The sequence below is a fragment of the Equus quagga genome, chromosome 15, assembly GCF_021613505.1.
Source record: "Equus quagga isolate Etosha38 chromosome 15, UCLA_HA_Equagga_1.0, whole genome shotgun sequence".
NCBI lineage: Eukaryota > Metazoa > Chordata > Mammalia > Perissodactyla > Equidae > Equus > Equus quagga.
The window spans coordinates 30,378,572-30,399,333 of NC_060281.1; the positions used below are offsets into that span (position 1 = coordinate 30,378,572).

Consider the following 20,762-nt stretch of genomic DNA (forward strand, 5'->3'; position numbering starts at 1 on the left):
AAGGCGGGGTAGTGGTTCTCCGCCAAGTGAATTCTGGGGGGAGACGACTGGGGCGCGGGGTGGAGGGGAGGGCCGGCCTATGATTGGGGAGGGCTCTGGGACTGGGCGGTGCTGGGTGGTCCAGGAGGGCAGGGCGGGGCTGGGGTTCCCAGACCTGAACTGAAGAGGATGTTCCGGGATCCCTACTCGGCTCGTAGGGGAAACACCTGCCCCCACACGCGCCCTCACCTAACCAGAGCGGCGATTGCCTCCGCCCCTCCCGCTGGCCTTTAGAGTAAAGAGAAAGTGAAAGGGGAAGAGCAGGCTTCGGGACTGAGGAGATCGCGGCGCCATGAAGCTCCTGTCCTTTCTCCTCGCTGTGGTTTTGGGTGAGCAAACGCCGCGACACTTTGCCCAGGAACCGGGGGGGGGGGGGGGGGGGGGGGGGGGGGGGGCCCCCCCCCCCCGGGCCGGGGGGGGGGGGGGGGGGAGGTCGGGTCGTCTGACATCTTGGCCGCGCCCTCACTCGCGCGGCTGTCCCCCCCAGGCTTGGCGACCGCCGTCTCGGCGGGACCTGCGGTGATAGAGTGCTGGTTCGTGGAGGATGCGGGCGGGGGCCGCCTGGCCAAGAAACCCGCGGCACTGCTGCTGCGCCAGGGCCCGGGGGGACCACCTCCCCGGCCAGACCTCGACCCCCAGCTCTACCTCAAAGTGCATGGTGAGTCATCCCGGACTCGCTCCCAACTCTGTCGCCTGCACCGAAACCCCGTCCTCTTTAGGTCGCGCAGTGACCTCGGGCCTCAGTTTCCCCCTCTGTAGAATGAGTCTCGTTATCTTCAAATTTCGCGCTACCGGGTAGTCTGTGCATTTGAAAATCCCTTTCCTGGCGGTGACTCTACAGCTGCAACTCCCTTCTCTCGCAGATCCCGCGGGTGCTCTCCAGACTGCCTTCAGGCGGTACCCCCCAGGCGCCCCCGCGCCGCACTGCGAGATGAGCCGCTATGTCCTGCTTCCCGCCTCGGTGAATTGGGCCAGCGGCTTGACGCCGGAGCAGAGCTGCCCGCGGGCCCTGGACGGGAGTTGGCTCATGGTCAGCATATCCAGCCAGGTCCTCAGCCTCTCCGGCCTCCTGAGACCACAGTCCGAGCCTCAGCCGGAGCCCGCTCTCATCACCATGGCAACAGGTAGCTAGGGAGGGGAAGTGGAGTGAATGGGTAAATTCTAAGGGTCCAGATTAGCTGGTGACTCGCTATTTGGACTTGAGCGAGTCATTTCCCACATCGGATCTGTTTCCTTATTTGTAAAGCGAGGCAGTTCGGCTGGAATTAAAAAATCTATCTTTACCGCTTCTTCTAGCTCCTGCCCAGTAAAAAAACCCCAAACCACCAAAAAAAACAAAACCCTGCGGCTTGGGGGCGGGGCTTTGTGGTAGGAAGGGCGGGGCTTTGGAGAGAGGCGGGGTTTCCTGACTCCAGACCTTAAGAAACTAGTCCGGCGGCGGCGTGGGGAGGGGCTCAGAAGCAGGAACTTTTTTCTCCTCTCCTCCCAGATCTGTATGTTGCTAGACACCCCCACCTTTGCGGTTCACCCTGTTTCGAAAACCTGCCTTCGAGCCCCACCCGGCCGGTCCCGCGCTGCGGTGGTCAGCAAAGGAAAGGCTCTTGCGCTCAAGCGCGTTCACTTCCTCTGACAGCCCCTTTCCTACGGCGCGTGGGGATGCGCTGACTCTGTGGTCACCAAGTGGTGGGCTGGAGCGGGGGGAAGAGACACGGCGGGAGACTTGATGGTTCTCACTGCAAGGACCGCTTATTGCATCGTGCAACGCAGTGTGAGGCCCAGGGGTCAGGCACTTTGCTGGGCTGGGGCGCAGAGAGGGAATGGGCGGAAAAAGCAAGAACTGGGGAAGATACGACCGGGCTATCTAAGAGCTCTCCCTTCTCGCCGCGGAGGGTGGGTAGGGTGTGAGTAGAGTCTTCGGCTTCCCTCAGTCTTGTGCGATTTTATGGAAAGGACACAGCCTGACCGGCAGCTCAATTCCAGCCAAGCCCTGCACCCTCCCTTCGGGGGCACCTCCTCCCCGCCACCCTCCTCTCTGAGAGAGAATCACACACAGGACCAGGGAAACGGACTGAGCACTCACTCTGCAGCCTTCTCCTCTCTCTATGCCTCATTTTTAGTCCCCAGACCGCACCGTGGGAAGGGGCAGAGGCAAACTGCTCCTTGTGGGGACGGTGGCTCTCTCCAGCGGGAAGAGGTATTTCCCGGGCTGCTGGCGTCACCGGGGGTGGGGCTGGGGTGAGAATGTCCTTTTCTCTCTGAGTCTGTTTTACTAAATGTAAAATGTAGATGCTGTTTCCCATCTCTCCGTTGTTGTGACTATCAAGGGAGACACTTTGTTAATTTATTCACTGATTCAATAAATATTTATTAGCACCCAGAATAAATTAAGGCCTGGTAGTTCTCAGTCCAGGCTGCAAATACGAATCCTCGTGAAGTTTCTAAAATATGCTAAAACCTGAGTCCCACTCCAGGAGAATTAAATGAGAATCTCTCCGTGGCCCTGGGCACTTTTAAGGGTCACAAGGGTGATTAGATGTAGATTCTGCTGTCACGAAGGCTCTAGGCAGATTTGTCATGGGTTATTGTAATGTAGATTAGGGAGCGACTTGGGCCTTGAAAGAAGTGAAGATAGGAAGCCATGGGAGTACCCGGGGGAGATTATCTGTGTCTCACAGATGGCAGGGGTGGGGGGTAAAAAACTCAGCGCTGTGCTCAGGCTTCCTTTTCAAGCATTTCTGCTTGACTAGGGACTGATGAAAATAAAAGTTGTTGTTTTAATGTAAAATTAAAAATGGCGTCTTTCTGGGGCCACAGATCATTGATAACTTTGCTAATATAGGTTTATATATTATTTCTTATCAAATGAATTATCAAATACATTCAATTGTTTGTTGACAAAGATACTTTGTTAACATACTTTGTGTGTGATATTTAATTCTCATCATTCCTTTAAAACTTTGTTATGGAAAATTTCAAAGATACACACAAGTGGAGAGAATCGTATAATGAACACCCATACACCCATCACCCACTTGTATAGTTATTACATTTCACCAAATTGTTTCATCTACCCTCCTCCCCACCTTCTTTTCTTTACTGAAGTGTTTTAAAGTATATCCCAGGCATCATATTCTTTTATTCATAAGTACTTCAATCTCTGTTAAATAAGGACCGTAAAAAAAATACAACCACAATACCGTCCTCATACCTAACAAAAAATAATTCTTAATATCATTTAATTCCTAGCCTATATTAGAATTTTCCCAATTGCCTCCATGATGTTATTTCACGATTGATTTGCTCAAATCAGGATCAAAAACAGGTTCAAATATTCTATTTGGTTGCTGTATCTGCTCGGGCTGCCATAACAAAATATCATAGACTAGCGGCTCAAACAACAGGAATTCATTTTCTCAGAGCCCTGGAGGCTGGTAGTCCAAGATCAAGGTGTTGGCAGGGTTGGTGTCTGGGAAGAACCCTCCCCTTCTGGTTGCAGATGGCTGCCTTCTGGCTGTGTCCTCACCTGGAGGAGAGAGAGAGAGCTCTCCTGTTTCTTCTTCTTCTTATAAGGGCAAAGCTCTATCAGATTAGGGCTCCACCTCATGACCTCATTTAATCTTTATCACCTCCTCACAGCCCCTATCTCCAAATATCGTCACATTGGGGTTTAAGTTTTTAACATATGAATTGGGGGCGAAGTCGGGGTGGGAAGTACATAACCGTTTTGTCTCTTAAGTCTCTTTTATTTTATAATTGCCCCCTTCCCTTTCGCCATTGATTGGTCATTTGTTCTGTAGAATTTCCCATATTCTGTATTTGGCCAATTGTTTCCTCCTTGTGTCATTTCCCATGTTCCTTTTTCCTCCATATTTCCTACAAATGGGTAGTTAGATCTAGAGGCTTGATTAGATTCGGGTTTAATTTTTTTTCGGTAATATTTTATAATAGTTGTTACCTTTCACTTTTTTAACAGAAAAGTAAAAACTTATATAATACAAGCAGCAAAAACAGGTAGAAATTTCCTTCCTGTTCTGGCCCTGTTGTATTTACATTGGTATTTTTACAGAGTCCAGTTTGTGGGATCTAGGTGTAAAATTGCTTCAATAGCCCATTAATATTAAGCACTGTTAGCTTAAGGGTTAAATTGTAAAACCTTTAGGTTTTGTGTGTTAATCCTATGGGTTGCTTTTGCCAAGTCAAAGGTATGTTTCTGGATTTTGATAAACTAAATGAAATTGCCTTGAATGAAAGCAATCCCATGAGGTTGAGAGAAGTTTAGCCTTGTAGGCCTCAGAAGCTAGGATTTAAAATTACATAAAGATAATCACAAGAGAAAAAATGATTACTTCTACCTGGAGGACCCAGACATTTCTAGGAGGAAGTAACTTGCTGGACAAGGAGTATTTAGATGTTTGGGAGAAAATGGGGAGGGACATTGTAAACTCAAAGGAATCTTATGACCAAAGCAAAGAAATGCCCAATGATTAGAGTTTCTACTGGTCACAAGAAAGGGATTCTATGGGGCTGGTTCTTAGGGGGCAACAGAAGTCTGGAAAGGTGGGTTGGGGGCTGGATTATCAAATGCCCTGAAAACTGGGCTTTACAGCTGATAGTGAACCATCAGGAGTTTTTGTGTGTGTGTGTGCCAAAAGCCTGTTGTTTTACTTGATGCTTACAAAAGGTAGGCAAGGGTCAGATCATTGGAGTAGTGGGGAAAATACAGATTAAATGATTTTCCCAAGATATGCAGCAAGTCTGTGATGATGATGATGATAGTAGTGAAAATAGTTATAGCTAACATTTATCGAGCATTTTCTGTTCTAAGCACTTAATAGGCACAGTCCCATTTACTCCTTTCAACAACCATAGGAACTAGGTACTGATATTATCCCCAGGTCACAGATGAAGAACTCTGAGACGCAGAGCAATGAGGTAACTTGCCCAAGTACCCACAGCTTGTAAGAACCAGGGCTAGGAATGGAACCTGGTCCATCTCGCTCCAGCCTGTGCCTTTAGTTGCTGGCTTCCTGGGTAGCTGGGATATTTAAGCAGGCAAGTGACCAGATCAGACTTGTAGCCACACTGTTTGGCCACAGTGTAGAGGACGAATTGAAGGAGAGAGAGAGACGAGGATGGGGAGACCAGAGGGGAAACTGTTGTAATTATCCAAATGTATGTTGATGAGAACTCGAGTTGGAAACAGATGTGAGATGTATTTGGCAGATAGAATTAGGACCCAGTGGGGACAGCACATAGCACATTATATTTGGCAATTTGCTCATCTGTCTCCCTTATTAGACTGTAAGCATTTTGAGGGCAGGGACTACCTCTCTTGTTTACCACTTTGTCTTCTACGTTGAGTATACTAGGTGCTCAATAAATATTAGTTGAATGAATGAACTAGACGAAGGAGTCTGAGTGACTCCCAAGTGTTTGCCTTTAGTGTCCGGGGGTGGGGCTGGTGGTGATCATTCATCAAGGCAGGGAAGATGGGTATGGGGGTGGGGGGTTGTTGCAGAGATGCTATTGAGTTGCGGCATGTTAAATTTGTCTGGCAGACAGTTAAGTGTAATCACAGCAAACACTTTGTAGATTTACTGTGTCCTGGGCACCGTTCTAAGCACCTTTCATATATAAGTACCTTTGTTATCCAGATTCAGGAACTGAATAAATCTCGGTAGCAAGAGGTATTAAATGATTTAACCCTCACTACAACTTAGGTACTGTATCATCATTATTATCCCTATTTAGGAGATTAGGAAGCTGAGCCATGGAAAAGCAAAGTAACTGGCCCAAGGCCATATAAACAGCTGCAGCTGGGGATTAACCAGGGCAGCCAGGCTCCAGGCACTTAACCAGCTTACACTGCCTCAGTAGAGCATAGAGGCCTGTGTTCAGGTTTAGGCTAGAGCCAGAACCTTCCAGAGTCAGTAAGTACTCTGTGCAGCACCATAGGATTGACCGGCATGAGTCACCACTGTCTTCACCAGCAAACAAAGAAAGTCTTGGCTCTTCAAGAGTGCTGCATGGTGGGGGCCAGCCCGTGGCAAGTGGTTAAGTTCTTGTGCTCTGCTTCAGTGGGCTGGGGTTCGCCAGTTCGGATCCTGGGCATGGACCTACACACCTCTCATCAAGCCATGCTGTGGGGCTTTGGGGAGGGAAAAAAAAGAGGAGGATTGGCAACAGATGTAACTCAGGGCCACTCTTCAAAAAAAATCATTAAAAAAAAAAAAAAGAGTGGTGCATGGAGACTAGACTGGTTCAGGTTGTGTCAGAACTGCACCTGGATCCCCCTGTTCCCAGAGCTCCAGAGGTCTATGTGTTCAGAGCAGCCTTCAAGGGCCACGCCCACTCACTGTCCCCTTCACCTCTAGACCTCTCTGCTCACTCTCAGCCACATTGGGTCCCACCTAGTCCCAGAGCAAAGGGGGTTTGCAGGGAGGGCCAGGAGACGGTGAGTATCAGAAAAGGAGGTGTCCTCTGAGGGGTGGGGAGTTGAGTCCTTCCGATAACTCCATTTCTCTATTTTTTTCTCCTTCTTTCTCTCCCTCATGCCCCTCCCACTCCTTCGTCTCTCTCCCCATTTTCCCCAGCTGTGCTGACTGTCTTCACCCACACCCCCAGCCCTCGAATCCGACTGGGAGAAGATGCTCTGCTGGACTTGAGCTTTGCCTACGTGCCCCCCACCCCTGAGGCCGCTACATCTCTGGCCCCAGGTCCCCCTCCCTTTGGGCTGGAGTGGCGACGCCAGCACCTGGGTAAGGGGCACCTGGTCCTCGCTGCAACTCCTGGGCTAGCTGCGCAAATGCCAGCTGCCCAAGATGGGGCAGTGGTGTTTGCTGCTTGGGATGATGACGAGCCGTGGGGTCCATGGACTGGAAATGGGACCCTCTGGCTACCGGCTGTGCAGCCCTTCCAGGAGGGCACCTATCTGGCCACCGTACACCTGCCATACCTGCAAGGGCAGGTTACCCTGGAGCTCGCTGTGCAGAGTGAGTTGGGGAACAGGGGTTCCCACTGGTAGAGGGTAGGCACTGGGATTATGGGGCCACCATGATGGGGGAGGGATGGTGAAGAGTGTGGGGAGATAGATTGGGGTCCCTGGGAATCAGAGGGTCTTTGGGATGAAGGTTTCTGAATCTGAGGGAATAGGGGTCCCTGAGAATGGGGGCTTTGGCATGGGGATTCCTGTGAAGCACCAGTGGGGAGTCAGTGGTTTCTGCGTCCTGGAAGAAAATATCCAAACGTCCCTCAGTTTGGGGGAAGCCAGAGGGCAAACTGAGAGTCTCTGAGAAAGGACAATGTGGTTTGATTCCCCCCTTGCTCCTTTCCTGCTCTCTCCCCAGAGCCCCCCAAGGTGTCCCTGATGCCAGCACCTGTTGTATGGGCTGCCCCCGGGGAGGCACCTCCGGAGTTGCTCTGCCTCGTGTCCCACTTCTACCCCCCGGAAGGCCTGGAGGTGGAATGGGAGCTCCGGGGCGGCCCAGAGGGCGGTTTTCAGAAAGCCAAGGGACAGACTTGGCTCTCGGCCCTGCGCCACCACTCGGATGGCTCTGTCAGCCTCTCTGGGCACCTGCAGCCGCCCCCGGTCACCGCCGAGCAGCATGGGGCGCGCTATGCCTGTCGTGTCCACCACACCAGCCTGCCTGCCTTGGGACGCAGCGCTGAGGTCACCCTGGAGGTGGCGGGTAAGAGCCAGGAGGATCGAGACGCCGGGGGCGGGCGATGGGGGAGATACTGTGAAACTCACCCTCGTCGCCCCTTCTGCCTGCCAGGGCTCTCCCGGCCCTCCTTGGAGGACGGCATAGGCCTCTTCCTGTCTGCCTTTCTCCTCCTCGGCCTCATCAAGGTGCTGTGCTGGGCCGGTGAGTGTGAGCCCCACCCCGACAGGGACCCTCTACTGACTGGCCGACACTCCCTGCCTGCTCCCAGAAGCCTGACACTCACCCCTCTGCCCTACCATATAACATAACATCCCTTCTCAATAACATAACATCCCTTCTCATTCTCTCTCCACAGCTGCCTACTGGTCCACTTCCAAGGATTCAGAGGAGAAGGTAACAGCGCTCCACCTTCCCTTCCCTTTCCCCTCTCATTTGATCCCCTCCTCCCAACTTCTCACCCACGGAGGGAGGCTGCTGGCATCGTGGGCAGAACCCGGACTTGGAATTCACACAGACCTGGGTTAAGTCCTGCCACTACCATTGTAACTGTAGGAGCCCTTGAACTTTACTTCACCAACACCTCAGCTGCTTTGGGTGCAGGGATAAAAAAATTACTTAGGCAGTGGTGTCCCATAGAAATATAATGCAAGCCACATATGTGAATTTAAATCTAAAAATGTAAAAAGAAACAGATAAAATTAATTTTAATAATACACTTTATTTCATCTACTATATCAAAAATATTATCATTTCACATATAATCAATATAAGAAATTATAGTCTTTTATTCCATTCTAAGTCTTCAAAACCAGGTGTTTATTTTTTGTGAGGAAGATTGGCCCTGAACTAACATTTGTTGCCAATCTTCCTCTTTTTGCTTGAGGAAGATTGTCGCTGAGCTAACATCTGTGCCAATCTTCTGTTTTATGTGGGACGCCACCACAGGATGGCTTGACAGTCGGTGCTAGGTCTGCACCCAGGATCTGAACCTGCCAACCCCCAGCCGCAGACGCTGAGCCTGTGAACTTAACCAAGTCACCAGGCAAGCCCCAAAAGCCAGGCAGAAAACACACAGGAAATGTGAGCCCCATTCTTCTCCCACTCTCTGTGCCCATGATGGTTCATTTATCTCTGGACTGACCATGAGAACTTCACCTTGCTTTATAAAACCCAGAATTCCTCACCTCTTTTTTTACTTCTCTTCCAGAAAGCCCAGTGAGAGCCCTCACCACCATCCTGGGGAAGCCACCATCATCTCTGGTCTGAGCTACTGTAGTAGCTCTCCCAAATACTGTGCCATCGTCTGCTCCTGCTCCCTCCAATCTCCTTCCATTGCGTGGCTGGAATGCTTTTTTTTCTTTTTCTTCTTCTCCCCAAAGCCCCCCAGTACATAGTTGTATATTCCAGTTGTAGGTCCTTCTAGGTCTGCTGTGTGGGATGCCGCCTCAGCATGGCTTGAGGAGCAGTGCCAGGTCTGCACTCAGGATCTGAACTGGGGCTGGCCTGGTGGTGCAGCGGTTAAGTGCGCATGTTCCACTTCTCAGCGGCCCAGGGTTCACTGATTCGGATCCCGGGTGCGGACATGACACTGCTTGGCAAGCCATGCTGTGGCAGGTGTCCCACATTAAAGTAGAGGAAGATGAGCACAGATGTTAGCTCAGGGCCAGTCTTCCTCAGCAAAAAGAGAAAGATTGGCAGTAGTTAGCTCAGAGCTAATCTTCCTCAAAAAAAAAAAAATTAAAAAAAAAAAAAAGGATCCGAACTGGCAGAACCCCGGGCTGCTGAAATGGAGCAGGCAAACTCAACCACTTGGCCACTGGCCCGCCCCCTGGAATGCTTTTGTAAAAAACACAAATCTATGGCATTCACTTTCTTGGAGCTCTAGGGCAGTGGTTCTCAAAATTTTTGGTCTCAGGACCTCTTAAAAATCATCAAGGACTCTAAAGAGCATTTGCTCATGTGAGTTATAACTATATTTATTGTATTAGAACTTAAAACTGAGAAAAACTAAAACACAAGAATACACAAGCACCACAAGCACACATTTCATTAACTGTGAAGGCAATGTCAATACACACGAACTTCTGGAAAACTCCCATGTACATGTTTTAGAGAATGATGGTGAAATAGGTAAATAACATCTTAGTATTGTTATGAAAATAGTCTTGACCTCGCATACCCCTGGAAATAGTCTCAGGGACCTCTGGGGCAGGAACCACACTTGGAGAACCCGTGTTCTAGAGATCAAATCCACTCTTCTTGCCTTGGCCTCCGCCTCTCCCGCGCTGGATCAACTGCTTACCTCTCCACCCCACCTAGTGCCCTCTGGCCCTCTTCTCAGTGCTCATCACATCGAAGGCTATGCCTTTCCTTCACTGGCCTCCCGCCCTCCCCGGGGCCCAGTGCTCTGTTCCCTCTGCCTGGTCCACCCTCGCCCTCCCTGGGCTCCAGATCAGGTGAGCCTCGCCATTCCCCTCAGACCGCCGCGTGCCCCTCTTGTGCGGCTCACCACGGCTGTGTTTAAGTGACTGCGCAGTCCTTCCTAAATGCCTGTCTCCTGTCCCGGACTGTCGGCCCCTCGAAGGCAAGGACCGGCCTGTCTGTCCACTGCTGTAGGCCCCGCGCCGCACACGCCTGGCGCCCACTGGAGGGCGCTCAACATAAGAAATTGGAGTCTTTCGTCCTAAGTCTTCAATAACAGGTGTTGGATCAAATGACTATGGGACGAAGGAAGCGGCGGCTCGGCTTAGGGACTTCTGAGGAGCAGGACGGTCGCCCAGACCGACGCGGGGAGCGGGTCTAACATGTGGGAATAAAGTTGTGTTCCAGTGCTTCCAATGGGATGTGTCATTCTACCCGGTTTCCCCTGTCCAAGCGCAGTGGCTCTTCCAATCACCTCTGGTCCCTTCCAGTCACCCCGACCTCTCAAACGCCTTGGCGACACCCAACGCCCCTTCGAAACAGTTGGGGGTCGGGCGCCACCCATGCTGAACAGGCCCCCTCCAGCGACAGGCTCTCGCGGGGAGGATCGCCGGGGAGCCGAGATCCCGGCCTGGAGCCGGAAACCCCGGAGCGCCGACTCTGGAGCCGGATGCGGCGGCTTCCTGCTCCGCCCCCTTACGAGAGGGCGGCCACCCAGGGCTCTTCGGAAAACCCGGAGTGGATTTCCGTCCGCTGCACGCGTGGGTGGGGGTGCGGACTGTAACCCTGTGGGTGGAGGAATGGGTCTCTCCTCGCCTGAAACGCTGCCAGCGGGAGTTCTCGCCATGACGTTGTGTGGGGCAGGGGAATGTCAAACTCTGCTCTTGCCCTCCCCTGGGGGCTGAAGACTGGAATCTTTATCCCAATACAGTGCGGGGCGACGTGGGCTCCAGGATCCCGGAATGGAGGGGGCCTGAGCACAGCGGAGCTGGGACCCGGGCTCCTGGGTCCCGGCCCCTGGGCGTCCAGCGCTCCCCTAGTCCGCGGCCCTGGCTCCTGTCCTCACTTCCTTCCCTTTTTGGCTCCCGCTCTCGGAGCGGGCGGACGTGGGGGGAGCGGAAAGGGCGGGAGGGCCCGGGAGCCTTGCGGGGGGGTACAGGGGGTTGCGGAAAAGCCGGGGAAAGGACTTGGTCCGGGGACTCGGTCAGGGGCCGGAGACCGACGGGAACAGCGGCCCGGGACCCGCGCTGCCCCCACCCCTCCCGAGCAGGTCAGAGCCAGAGCACCCTATGACCCTGCCCATTGCCGTACTCGTGACCCACTCATCCCCAAAATGCAAAAAGGACCTATTCTACCCCTGTGTCGCCCCCCGCCCCCGCCCCCGCCTCCCTGCGGGACTCCCATCCGGTTACCTAGACACTCACCCGCGTCCCTCCCCTCTTGGTTCCCCCGCGCCCACCTGACTCTCCACCTGCCCCCCTACTGTCTCTCCCCAGGCGCCCCCATGGCCCGACCCCGCTGATTCCTTCACTCGGCCATGCTCCCGCGGCCCCTGCGGCTGCTTTGGGACACGAGCCCCCCCGGGGGAGTCGTGCTGAGCAGCTTCCGGAGTCGAGACCCCGAAGAGGGTGGGGGCCCAGGTGGCCGGGGCGTGGGCGGGGGGCAGGAGGAAGAGGAGGAGGAGGAAGAAGACGAGGTGAGATGCGGGTGGTGGGAGGTAGTGGGTATGTATTTCGGAGACTCTCCACCTTTTCTCTCCGTGTTTCTGTGTCCCTCCGTCTCTTCCTGTCTGTCTCAGTTATTTCCGCGCCTCCTGCTGGGTGTCTGCCCGTCTCCCCGCTGCCGGGAGTCCCGGCGTTTCTGTGGTTCTCTGTGGCACTGTGACTCAGGACCTGCCCGCAGGAACCTGCCCTGTTACTGTCTGGAGCGTCTGGCTGGCTGGCTCTCCTGCGGGTCTCTGGCCCTCTCCGCCTGTGCCTGAGCGTGCCTGCCTCTCTGGGCATTGTGTCTTGGTCCCTGTCTCCCCTTGTTTTTGTTTGGCGGGGAGGGGTTTGTTTCCACAGTAACCGGCTCCTCTGACTCTGGGATTGGGGAGGGAACCCTTCGATTTCGTGACCCCTCCCCCATTTCCCGCCTGGCGCTGGGCGGAGGCGGGAAGCCAGGGTTCTTGGACCTCGAGGGACGATCCCAGGTTGAGTGGGTGGTGGTCACCTGCTTTCCTCCGGGACTAATGGTGGTGGCCAGGAGCAGGTTTGGGGGCCTCAGGAGCGGCCAGAAGTTGGATTTGGGGCCCCGGGCCCTGGACTCCTGGGTCTAGGGGCTGGGTGAGGTCAGGGTGACTGGCAGGGCTGGTTTTTCGGGATCGGCTGGGGGAGGGGCCGGGGCCATGTGACTCTGTGAGTCTACCCCCCGACATCATCCTCACTTCCCCTTCTCCTGCCTGTACCGGGATCGGAGCCGCCACCTTGAGGGGGTCTCCAGGGCTGAGGGGCCAGGGGGAAGGGGGCTAAGGGGAAGGACCCCCTCTTTGAGCTTGGCCAGTTCCTGCGGGGGAGGGCGGAGCATGCGGCTGTGCCCGTGACTGAGGTTTCAGCTTCTCAAGGTCTCTGCCTCTGCCTGTCTCCCTCTCTTGCTTCCCTCTCCTCTCCTTTGCACCTTACTTTTCTGCTGCGTTGGGTTCAGCTCTGGGGGGAAAGGGCTTCGGCAATCTCCAGGATCAGGGTTCCTGCATTCCATCCACTCCCCCACTGCAACCCCCCCGACTCCACCGGGCCCTGAGGCGGCTTGGGGGGGGCTGCTTGGGCCCCAGTGGGGGAGACCTGGGGTCACCAGCCCCCCCCACCCCTCGCACTCGCTGGTACTGTCCCCCGCCACCACAGGTGAGGGGTACAGAGGGAGGAGTAGAGCCTGGGGGTAAGGGCTGGGGGCAGTGGGGGGTGGTGTGGGACTATCTGACTTCCCCTTCCTTGCTCCTCCAGGCCCCTGTGTCTGTCTGGGATGAGGAGGAGGATGGTGCCATCTTTACTGTCACAAGCCGCCAGTATCAGCTTCTTGATCCCTTGGTGAGATCATAACTTTGGCTTCTCACCTCTAACCCATCACTTCCCAGTTCCCCTTCCCCTGGTCGACTTTCTGGCCAGAGTGCTGGGTTGAAAGTCTGGAGACCTAGACTTTGCTGTATGACTTGGTCAAGATTTCTGCCCTCTCTGAATCTTAATATAATGAGCCTAGACCATCTCCTAGGTCTGGGATTTTCCCCAGAGATCTAGGGGCAGAGTTGAAGTTTAAAGGGTGAGTGACTGGTCCTCTCTCCCCGCCCAGGCCCCAACGCCTCCCCCGCGTTCCTCCCGAAGGCTCCGAGCTGGCACTCTGGAGGCCCTGGTCAGACACCTGCTGGATGCCCGGACATCAGGGGCTGATGTGACCTTCACATCAGCCTTTCTGGCCACCCACCGGGCCTTCACCTCCACACCTGCCCTGCTTGGACTTGTGGCTGACAGGTCAGGGTCATAATGGTCCAAGGGTCATGGAGGTGTCTGGATTTTCTAAAGCCAGAATATCCCACCCAAATAGTCAAAGCCACTGGGGGTTTGGAAAAAATAGACAGATAGAATCTCTTGCCCTCCCCAGACTGGAGGCCCTTGAATCTCATCCTACTGATGAACTAGAGAGGACTAAAGGGTGAGTGAGCCCTCATAACCTCACAGCCCGTCTGCCCGAGCTGCTCCTTGACGGCTGACCCCTGGATTCTCCTTCTCCCAGGGTAGCCATCTCTGTACTGTCAACCTGGCTGGCCTCTCACCCTGAGGATTTTGGCTCTGAGGTCAAGGGTCAGCTTGACCGGCTTGAGGGCTTCTTGCTTCGTACAGGGTATGCAGCAGGGGAGGGTGTTGGGGGGGGCAGCGCTGACCTCATCCGCAACCTCCGGTCCCGGGTGGCCCCCCAGGCCTCCGACCTTCCTAAGCCCCTGGCCCTCCCCGGCGATTCCCCTGCTGACCCCACGGATGTCCTGGTGTTCCTCGCTGACCACTTGGCCGAACAGCTGACCCTGCTAGATGCGGTGAGACCCTGACCTCTGACCCCGATGCCCCTGGCCCCTTTACTAACCTTCCCTGACTCCAGATCCCTTCCTTGCTTCCAGCCCTTCCCTACCCAGCTCCCAGCCTCCTCTGTCCACCTAGTTTTGACCTTTCCCTATTTCCCCTTGGTTGTTTCCCTCAAGCCCTGTGCCCCTCTGGTTCCTTGGCTACCTGAGATCCCTACACCCCTGGTACTGGAAGGCTGACCTCACTTGACTATGAACTTTAACCTCCAACCTCTGCCCGGCAGGAGCTGTTTCTCAATCTGGTCCCCTCTCAGTGCCTGGGGAGCTTGTGGGGGCACAGAGACCGGCCAGGACATTCCCACCTCTGCCCATCTGTCCGAGCTACTGTCACACAGTTCAATAAGGTGGCAGGGGCAGTGGTCAGTTCTGTCCTGGGGGCTACCTCAATTGGAGAGGGGCCTGGGGAGGTGACCGTACGGCCACTCCGTCCCCCTCAGAGGGCCCGGCTCCTGGAGAAGTGGATCCGCGTGGCAGAGGTAAGAGAGAGGATCGGCCCTGATGGGGACTGTGGTGTGGAGAGAGGTCCCACAGCTATGGCCTCCCTCTGTGACCCCCACAGGAGTGCCGTCTGCTCCGAAACTTCTCTTCGGTTTATGCTGTTATATCGGCCCTGCAGTCCAGCCCCATCCACAGGCTTCGGGCAGCCTGGGGGGAAGCAGCCAGGTGGGGAGGATGGGGCACTGGACCGGGGGCAGGCTGGGAAGGGGTGGGCAAGCCAGGCCCATCCTCAAGACTGCTGCCCTCCATCCCCCAGGGACAGTCTCAGAGTCTTCTCTAGCCTTTGCCAGATTTTCTCTGAGGAGGATAACTATTCCCAGAGCCGGGAGCTACTCCTGCAGGTAAGGCCCTATTCCCTGGCGTTCCCAGCCATCCCTGCTCTCCCCGCCCCACTCGCATATCCCCTTGTTCTGTCACCACCAGGAGGTGAAGCTGCAGCCCTCGCTGGAGCCAAATTCCAAGAAGGCCCCGAGGTCTGGCTCCCGGGGTGGGGTGAGTGACTAGTGGGGGTTGGTCATGGAGTGTGTGGGGGAAGCAGCCTGAGGGATGGAAAGGGGAGGCCCAGTGGGTGAGGAGAATTAAGTTTGTCCTCTGAGGCAATGGGATAGGAAAGTAGAGGGACGGAGAGCCCTCAGATCTGTGGTAGGGGTGTCTGACTCTGATCTCTGACCTCAGGGTGTGGTCCCATACCTTGGCACCTTCTTGAAGGACCTCGTGATGCTGGATGCAGCCTCCAAGGATGAGCTGGAGGTCAGTGGTGTGTGTGTTTGTGTGTGCATTGCAATGATGGAACAAGTGGACCTCAGGGTCACACAGCTGTCCCTCCAGAAAGGGGCTGCAAGGCGTGCCTAAGCCCTTAAGCACTGAGGGCCAGGACCCTGGAACCAACCAGATTGCTGGGTTCTGGTTCTGTTGCTTTGGCAAGTTGCTTAACCTCTTTGTGCCTTAGTGATCTGTAAATGGGAAACTAGTGACAGTATCTACATCAGCTCGTTATTATGAGGGTTAAATGAATTAACATTTGGCGAGTACCTTACCTGAAATGTAAGCATATGTAGTTTGTTAAATACACAAATACTGGGACCTGGGGCAAATTCCTTATCCTCTCGGAGCCTTAATTTTCTCATCTGTGAAGTGGACACAGTGATGTTCAATGTAAAGGGTAAGGTAGAGTGCTTAGGCCATGAGAGACAGGAGGGGAAGGAGGGGGCGGGATGGAGGAGTCAAGAGGCCGAGGGAAGTGTGTATGAGTTGGATGTGGATGTGGTGTTTGGGAGAGGGGCCATGGTCTCTGTGTGGCAGGGTTGGGACTCTCACCCGATCCCCCTTATCTTTGCAGAATGGATACATCAATTTTGACAAGCGGAGGAAGGTGAGGGGAGTGATGGGTGGGATGCTAGACACCCCTAGCTGTGTCCCAGAAAGGGAAGAGGGAGGGGAAAGTCAGGGCTCCCTGAGTTTTGGCTCCTGCAGTCTGAAGTCTCCTTCTTAGGAGTTTGCTGTCCTTTCTGAGCTGCGGCGGCTCCAGAATGAATGTCGTGGCTATGACCTCCGACCTGACCCTGATATCCAGCAGTGGCTACAGGGGCTCCGGTCACTGACAGAGGCCCAGAGGTGACTGGCTGGGTGAGGTTGAGACTCCAGGGCTCAGGCTGGGTGTGAGGGTCAGTGTGTCATGTCCTAATCTCTGGCCATTGCCCCCCTCCTCAGCCATCGTGTGTCCTGTGAGGTGGAGCCATCTGGTACCAGTGACCCTCCTGCCCCACGGGTGCTTCGGCCAATGCTGGTCGTCTCACAGTGGACAGAGTGAGAGAGTCAGCGGTTGGGGGGCAAGTCTCCAAGAGACTTGCCCTTCTTCCTCTGACCTTCCCAATCTCCTGCCACTCCAGGGTTCTGGGTTCTGTTGGGGGTCCCACCCCCCTGGTCTCCTGGGACCGGCCCAGTGTCGGAGGAGATGAGGTGCCTGGAACCCCTGCTCCTCTGCTGACCCGGCTAGCCCAGGTGAGCTCTGTTCTTGACCTCTGACCTCAACACTCACCCTGACTCTGTGAATGTTTCTTCCTTGACCTCCCTGCCTTCACGCCAGTCCCCCATGTTGTTTGTCCCCAGCACATGAAGTGGCCGTCTGTCTCGTCTCTGGACACTGCCCTGGAAAGCACTCCATCCCTGCACAGTCCAGCTGACCCCAGCCACCTCTCTCCCCCAGCCTCCTCCCCTAGGCCTTCTCGAGGTCACCGCCGCTCAGCCTCCTGTGGCTCCCCGCTCAGCGGGGGTACAGAAGGGGCCTCCAGGGGGACCGGATACGGGGCAGGGGGGTCTGGGTCAGGAGCCTCTGATTGCCGAATCATCCGCGTCCAAATGGAGCTGGGGGAAGATGGCAGTGTCTACAAGAGCATTTTGGTGAGGGATCCCTGGGCTGGGAGGTGGGGGTGAAGGATGGTGCCTTGTGGGATGATAGATGTTGTCTAAGGTTTGAACAGCCAAATGGGAGGATGATTGTAGTTTTAATTCTGACCTTTGGTTTTCACAGCCCTGTTTTATTTTGAAGGCTACTTTGCATTAGCTGCTGCACCTTGAACTTTTGGTGGCCATATTAGGTTTTCCTAACCAACAGCAGTTGCCCACAGGGAAGCAGCCCTGTTTCACTGGGCACCATGTGGGCTGGCCTGTGGAGTACGGAGAGCCACCACATTGGGTTTCCCTGTTCACTCTGAAGTGCTGGACATGGGTAACCTTTTTTGGTTGGGATCAGTAGCTAGGGTTGAAAGGATGGGAAATAGAGGTCATCATGGCCAATTTATTGCTCTTTTGGTCTCCTGTGGTGCCAGGTGACAAGCCAGGACAAGGCTCCAAGTGTCATCAGTCGTGTCCTTAAGAAAAACAATCGTGATTCTGCGGTGGCTTCGGAGTATGAGCTAGTGCAGCTGCTACCAGGGGAGCGAGGTCAGAGGCCGTGAGGGGAGGCAGACTCAGGAGAGTGGTGCCCCCCAGTGGGAGAGCTTCCACATCCGGGTGGTTGTTGGGGGAATGACTGTGTTTGTGCTTGACACCCCCTCTCTGAACCTACAGAGCTGACCATCCCACCCTCGGCTAATGTCTTCTATGCTATGGATGGAGCTTCACACGATTTCCTCCTGCGGCAGCGGCGAAGGCCCTCGGCCGCTACACTGGGCCTCACCAGCAGTCCCTCTGCCTCAGGAACTCCCCCAAGCGAGGGACGAGGGGGCTCCTTTCCCAGGATCAAGGCCAAAGGGAGGAAGATCGCCCGGGCACTGTTCTGAGGAGGAAGCCCTCTTGGCTCACAAAACTCATGGTGGCCACACCAGATGTGGGTAGCCATCCTGAATGGTGGCAGTTATGTCGCACTGGGAAAAAATCCAGAAAGGTGGCTAACCACCCTGGGGCAGTGAAGTGCCGCTAATTTACCAGACACATGAGAGCCAGCCCTGTAGGAACTGGTAATCTCGGTAACCAGGTTGGACACCTGTGTATAGCTCCCCACTTTCCATGAATGCAGCACACGGCTAGTGCTGGGGAAAGGGATCATTTTCTGATTCCTAGCCATATTCTAGCATGCCAGGGCCAAGGAAAGGCCTAGAAGTAAGGGGAGAGGAAAAGCCTAGAGGCTCTGAGCTCTGGGGAGGAGATGGCACAAAGCAGGTTCTACTAGGAATTCTTTGTCCTACTCTGGGGGATCCTGTCACTGTGACACTAAGATAATAAACCAAAACACTACCTGAATTCTACTCCCCTGTCCTTGCAGTGTGTGGGAACTAGCTGCTGGGAGTGAGGGTGGGGAGCTGGCTGAAGGCAGACACCATGGAACAAGAAGGGGCCCAGTGTTTTCTATCCCCACGAAGAGCTGAAAGTGAGCTGCTGGGGAAAATGGTTTCCTCACAATGGCTTATTTCTCCACCCCTGGTCCCTTTCTTTGCTCTTAAATTTTTCTCCTCAGTTGTCAGAGACCCATGTCAACTAGCAGCCACCCAATTAAAGTGATCAGTGTGAAGACCTCCCCTGGCTGCAAGTTTCTAAAACAAATTAAGACAAAGAAATGGAAGAACAACTTTGTGGACAATGTACAAACTTGGAGAACTTAAAACATCACAAAACATTATGTTTTGGGATTTTAAGTCAGTTTAAACTATCTTCAAACAAATTCTGGGAAGAGAGAGGTTTAAAAGGATTAAGAGGGATGCCAGGGCTACCTGGGGGATGACAAGCAATCATAGCAAAAAGGATCACCGCAGTTTACCCTGGGGTCTCAGGTAGAGAACTGTAAGTTCTTCAATTAAACTGCCCTTTCCAACAATTGTTACATTGTAAATGCCCTTCTCATATTTCCTAAAGAGGAGTGCCAACCAAGATAAGTGGGAGTTAACGGTTGTACATACAGGCAAGTAGTAGGTTTGAGACATTTCAAATTTTAGTCTCGAGAAAGAAGGATTCCTCTGCCATAGAAAGATTGCAGTTCCAAAAATCTGGACCTGAGGGAGTAATGTAGGTGATGTACATATACAGTGGAAAGGGCCAGGGGAATGGATGGAGACAATTACAACAGAAGTGGCTGGTCAGAAAACAGCCAGGGGTTTTCACATTTTATTAGCTACGGTATAGACCCTAGAGCTGCCTCGTTCCCTCCCCTCCCCTTCCCCCCACCACGGGGTCAGGCCTTCCCAGGAGCCCCTGCCTTTGCCGCCTGGGCCCGCTGGAACTCCTGCTGCAGCTGAGCAAGGGTCTCCCTCTGTTGCTCTGACTGCCGCTCAAGGTCTCGGAGCTGGGATTCGTATCGTTTACTGAGGACAGGCAAGAGAGACAAAGAAACAAGGAGCAATGAGTGAGAGTTACTGCTGAGGGTACTGAAAGCAAGAAAGAGATTGGTGGAACACTTGAGATCTAGGGGAGGGAGGAGAAGGGGGTTAAAAGGGAAGGGGTTGGAGGAACCGGACAACTGGGGGCTACTCTGGAGAGCTACTCTACATGGCTCCTCAACCCCTCTACTCCAGCGGTGTCACCTGTGCCACAGGGCAGTGGAGCAAGGACTCACATTTCAGCTGTAATGTAGTCCAGCCTCTTCCCCACTGTGGCCCGAGCCTCCCCCAGCTCCTGTTTGACCAGCACCGGACCCAGAAGTTTAAAGACCACGTTGGACCCATCCAGTAGGGCCAGTTCCTAATGGAGGAATGGGATATATATGATCAGAATCATTGCCAGGACAGGTCCCTCCTCGACCCACAAATCCCAGTTTCTCACCTCCTTCACGATATTATTTTCTGTTAGCTGCGCCTCAAGCTTCTGCCGCCCTGACATAGATTTACTCAAGTCTGGGGATGGAAGAAAGGAGTTGATGAGAGACATCAAATGTGCCACTCGACACCCCCCCCCCCCCCCCCACACACGCCCCCCCCCACAATCCTGGTCAGAAGAAAACGGAGCTGAGGAAGTGGACAAGGATGGAGGCCGCGGTCAGTGGGCGAGAAAGGGGCTGCACGGTGGGGCCTGGGTGCGGCAGAAAACATCCTGGTTTGGGTTCTGAGTCAGTGAGGCGACTGGGGCGAGGCTACACCGATCCTGCTCCCTTACCCTTCTGTAGCTGTTGGTATTTCTCCACTTCTCCCTGCAGCTTCTTCTGGATCAGCTCAGCCATGGCGGGGACGGAAACCTGCGGGGAGCGGGCGAGGGGCGCTGGGTCTCACACTCTGGAAGGCGCCCTAGCTCCCCTTTCTGGCCTGGCCTGCGGAAATGACAGCGCTCTTGAGAGGCAGCCTCTCGGGTCACCGCAGCCTCTCCGCGTCACGGATACGGACTCTGCCTCGGCCCCAGACGGTTGCGGGCGAAACGAGACCCCAAACCCCTCAACCGACACGCTACCCTACTCACGTTCTCCCTTCAGTATTAATAAACCCGGAAGTAAACAAAGACTGCTGGGAAAAGACGGCGCCGGAAGCTGTCTTCTGACGCATGCCGGGAACTGTAGTTTTGACGTGTTTAAACAGTGGTGTTCTGCTAAAAAGACTGGCCTCGGAAGGTTTTAG

The 20,762-nt window shown here is 54.3% G+C and overlaps 3 protein-coding genes across 4 annotated transcripts; 2 read left to right on the plus strand and 1 right to left on the minus strand.

The window, feature by feature from the left end:
- The first annotated feature begins 99 nt into the window (after positions 1-99).
- Positions 100-9,168, plus strand: TAPBP (TAP binding protein). The gene is made up of 8 exons (XM_046640720.1): positions 100-368; positions 527-697; positions 903-1,163; positions 6,633-7,031; positions 7,386-7,727; positions 7,815-7,904; positions 8,059-8,096; positions 8,911-9,168. The coding sequence occupies exons 1-8, from the start codon at positions 332-334 to the stop codon at positions 8,920-8,922; spliced, it is 1,350 nt and encodes a 449-aa protein (XP_046496676.1). The 5' UTR covers positions 100-331; the 3' UTR covers positions 8,923-9,168.
- A 1,787-nt stretch (positions 9,169-10,955) lies between these two features.
- On the plus strand, positions 10,956-18,473 carry RGL2 (ral guanine nucleotide dissociation stimulator like 2). Of its 2 annotated transcripts, XM_046639214.1 has the most exons (18): positions 11,256-11,394; positions 11,621-11,820; positions 13,103-13,186; positions 13,446-13,624; positions 13,755-13,805; positions 13,887-14,184; positions 14,454-14,705; positions 14,789-14,892; positions 14,984-15,068; positions 15,151-15,219; positions 15,403-15,477; positions 16,067-16,099; positions 16,220-16,341; positions 16,438-16,533; positions 16,617-16,728; positions 16,837-17,127; positions 17,556-17,670; positions 17,797-18,473. In XM_046639214.1, exons 2-18 carry the CDS (start codon positions 11,662-11,664, stop codon positions 18,006-18,008), a joined length of 2,337 nt encoding a protein of 778 aa, XP_046495170.1. In that variant the 5' UTR covers positions 11,256-11,394; positions 11,621-11,661; the 3' UTR covers positions 18,009-18,473. The 2 variants fall into 2 exon arrangements, with proteins under 2 accessions (XP_046495169.1, XP_046495170.1); XM_046639213.1 differs by lacking the exon at positions 11,621-11,820 and having other exon boundaries at positions 10,956-11,394.
- PFDN6 (prefoldin subunit 6) lies at positions 18,286-20,616 on the minus strand. Its single transcript, XM_046639218.1, has 4 exons — positions 20,311-20,616; positions 19,981-20,051; positions 19,775-19,899; positions 18,286-19,523 (listed from the first exon to the last, which is right to left on the minus strand). The coding sequence occupies exons 1-4, from the start codon at positions 20,372-20,374 to the stop codon at positions 19,394-19,396; spliced, it is 390 nt and encodes a 129-aa protein (XP_046495174.1). The 5' UTR covers positions 20,375-20,616; the 3' UTR covers positions 18,286-19,393.
- Positions 20,617-20,762: the final 146 nt, after the last annotated feature.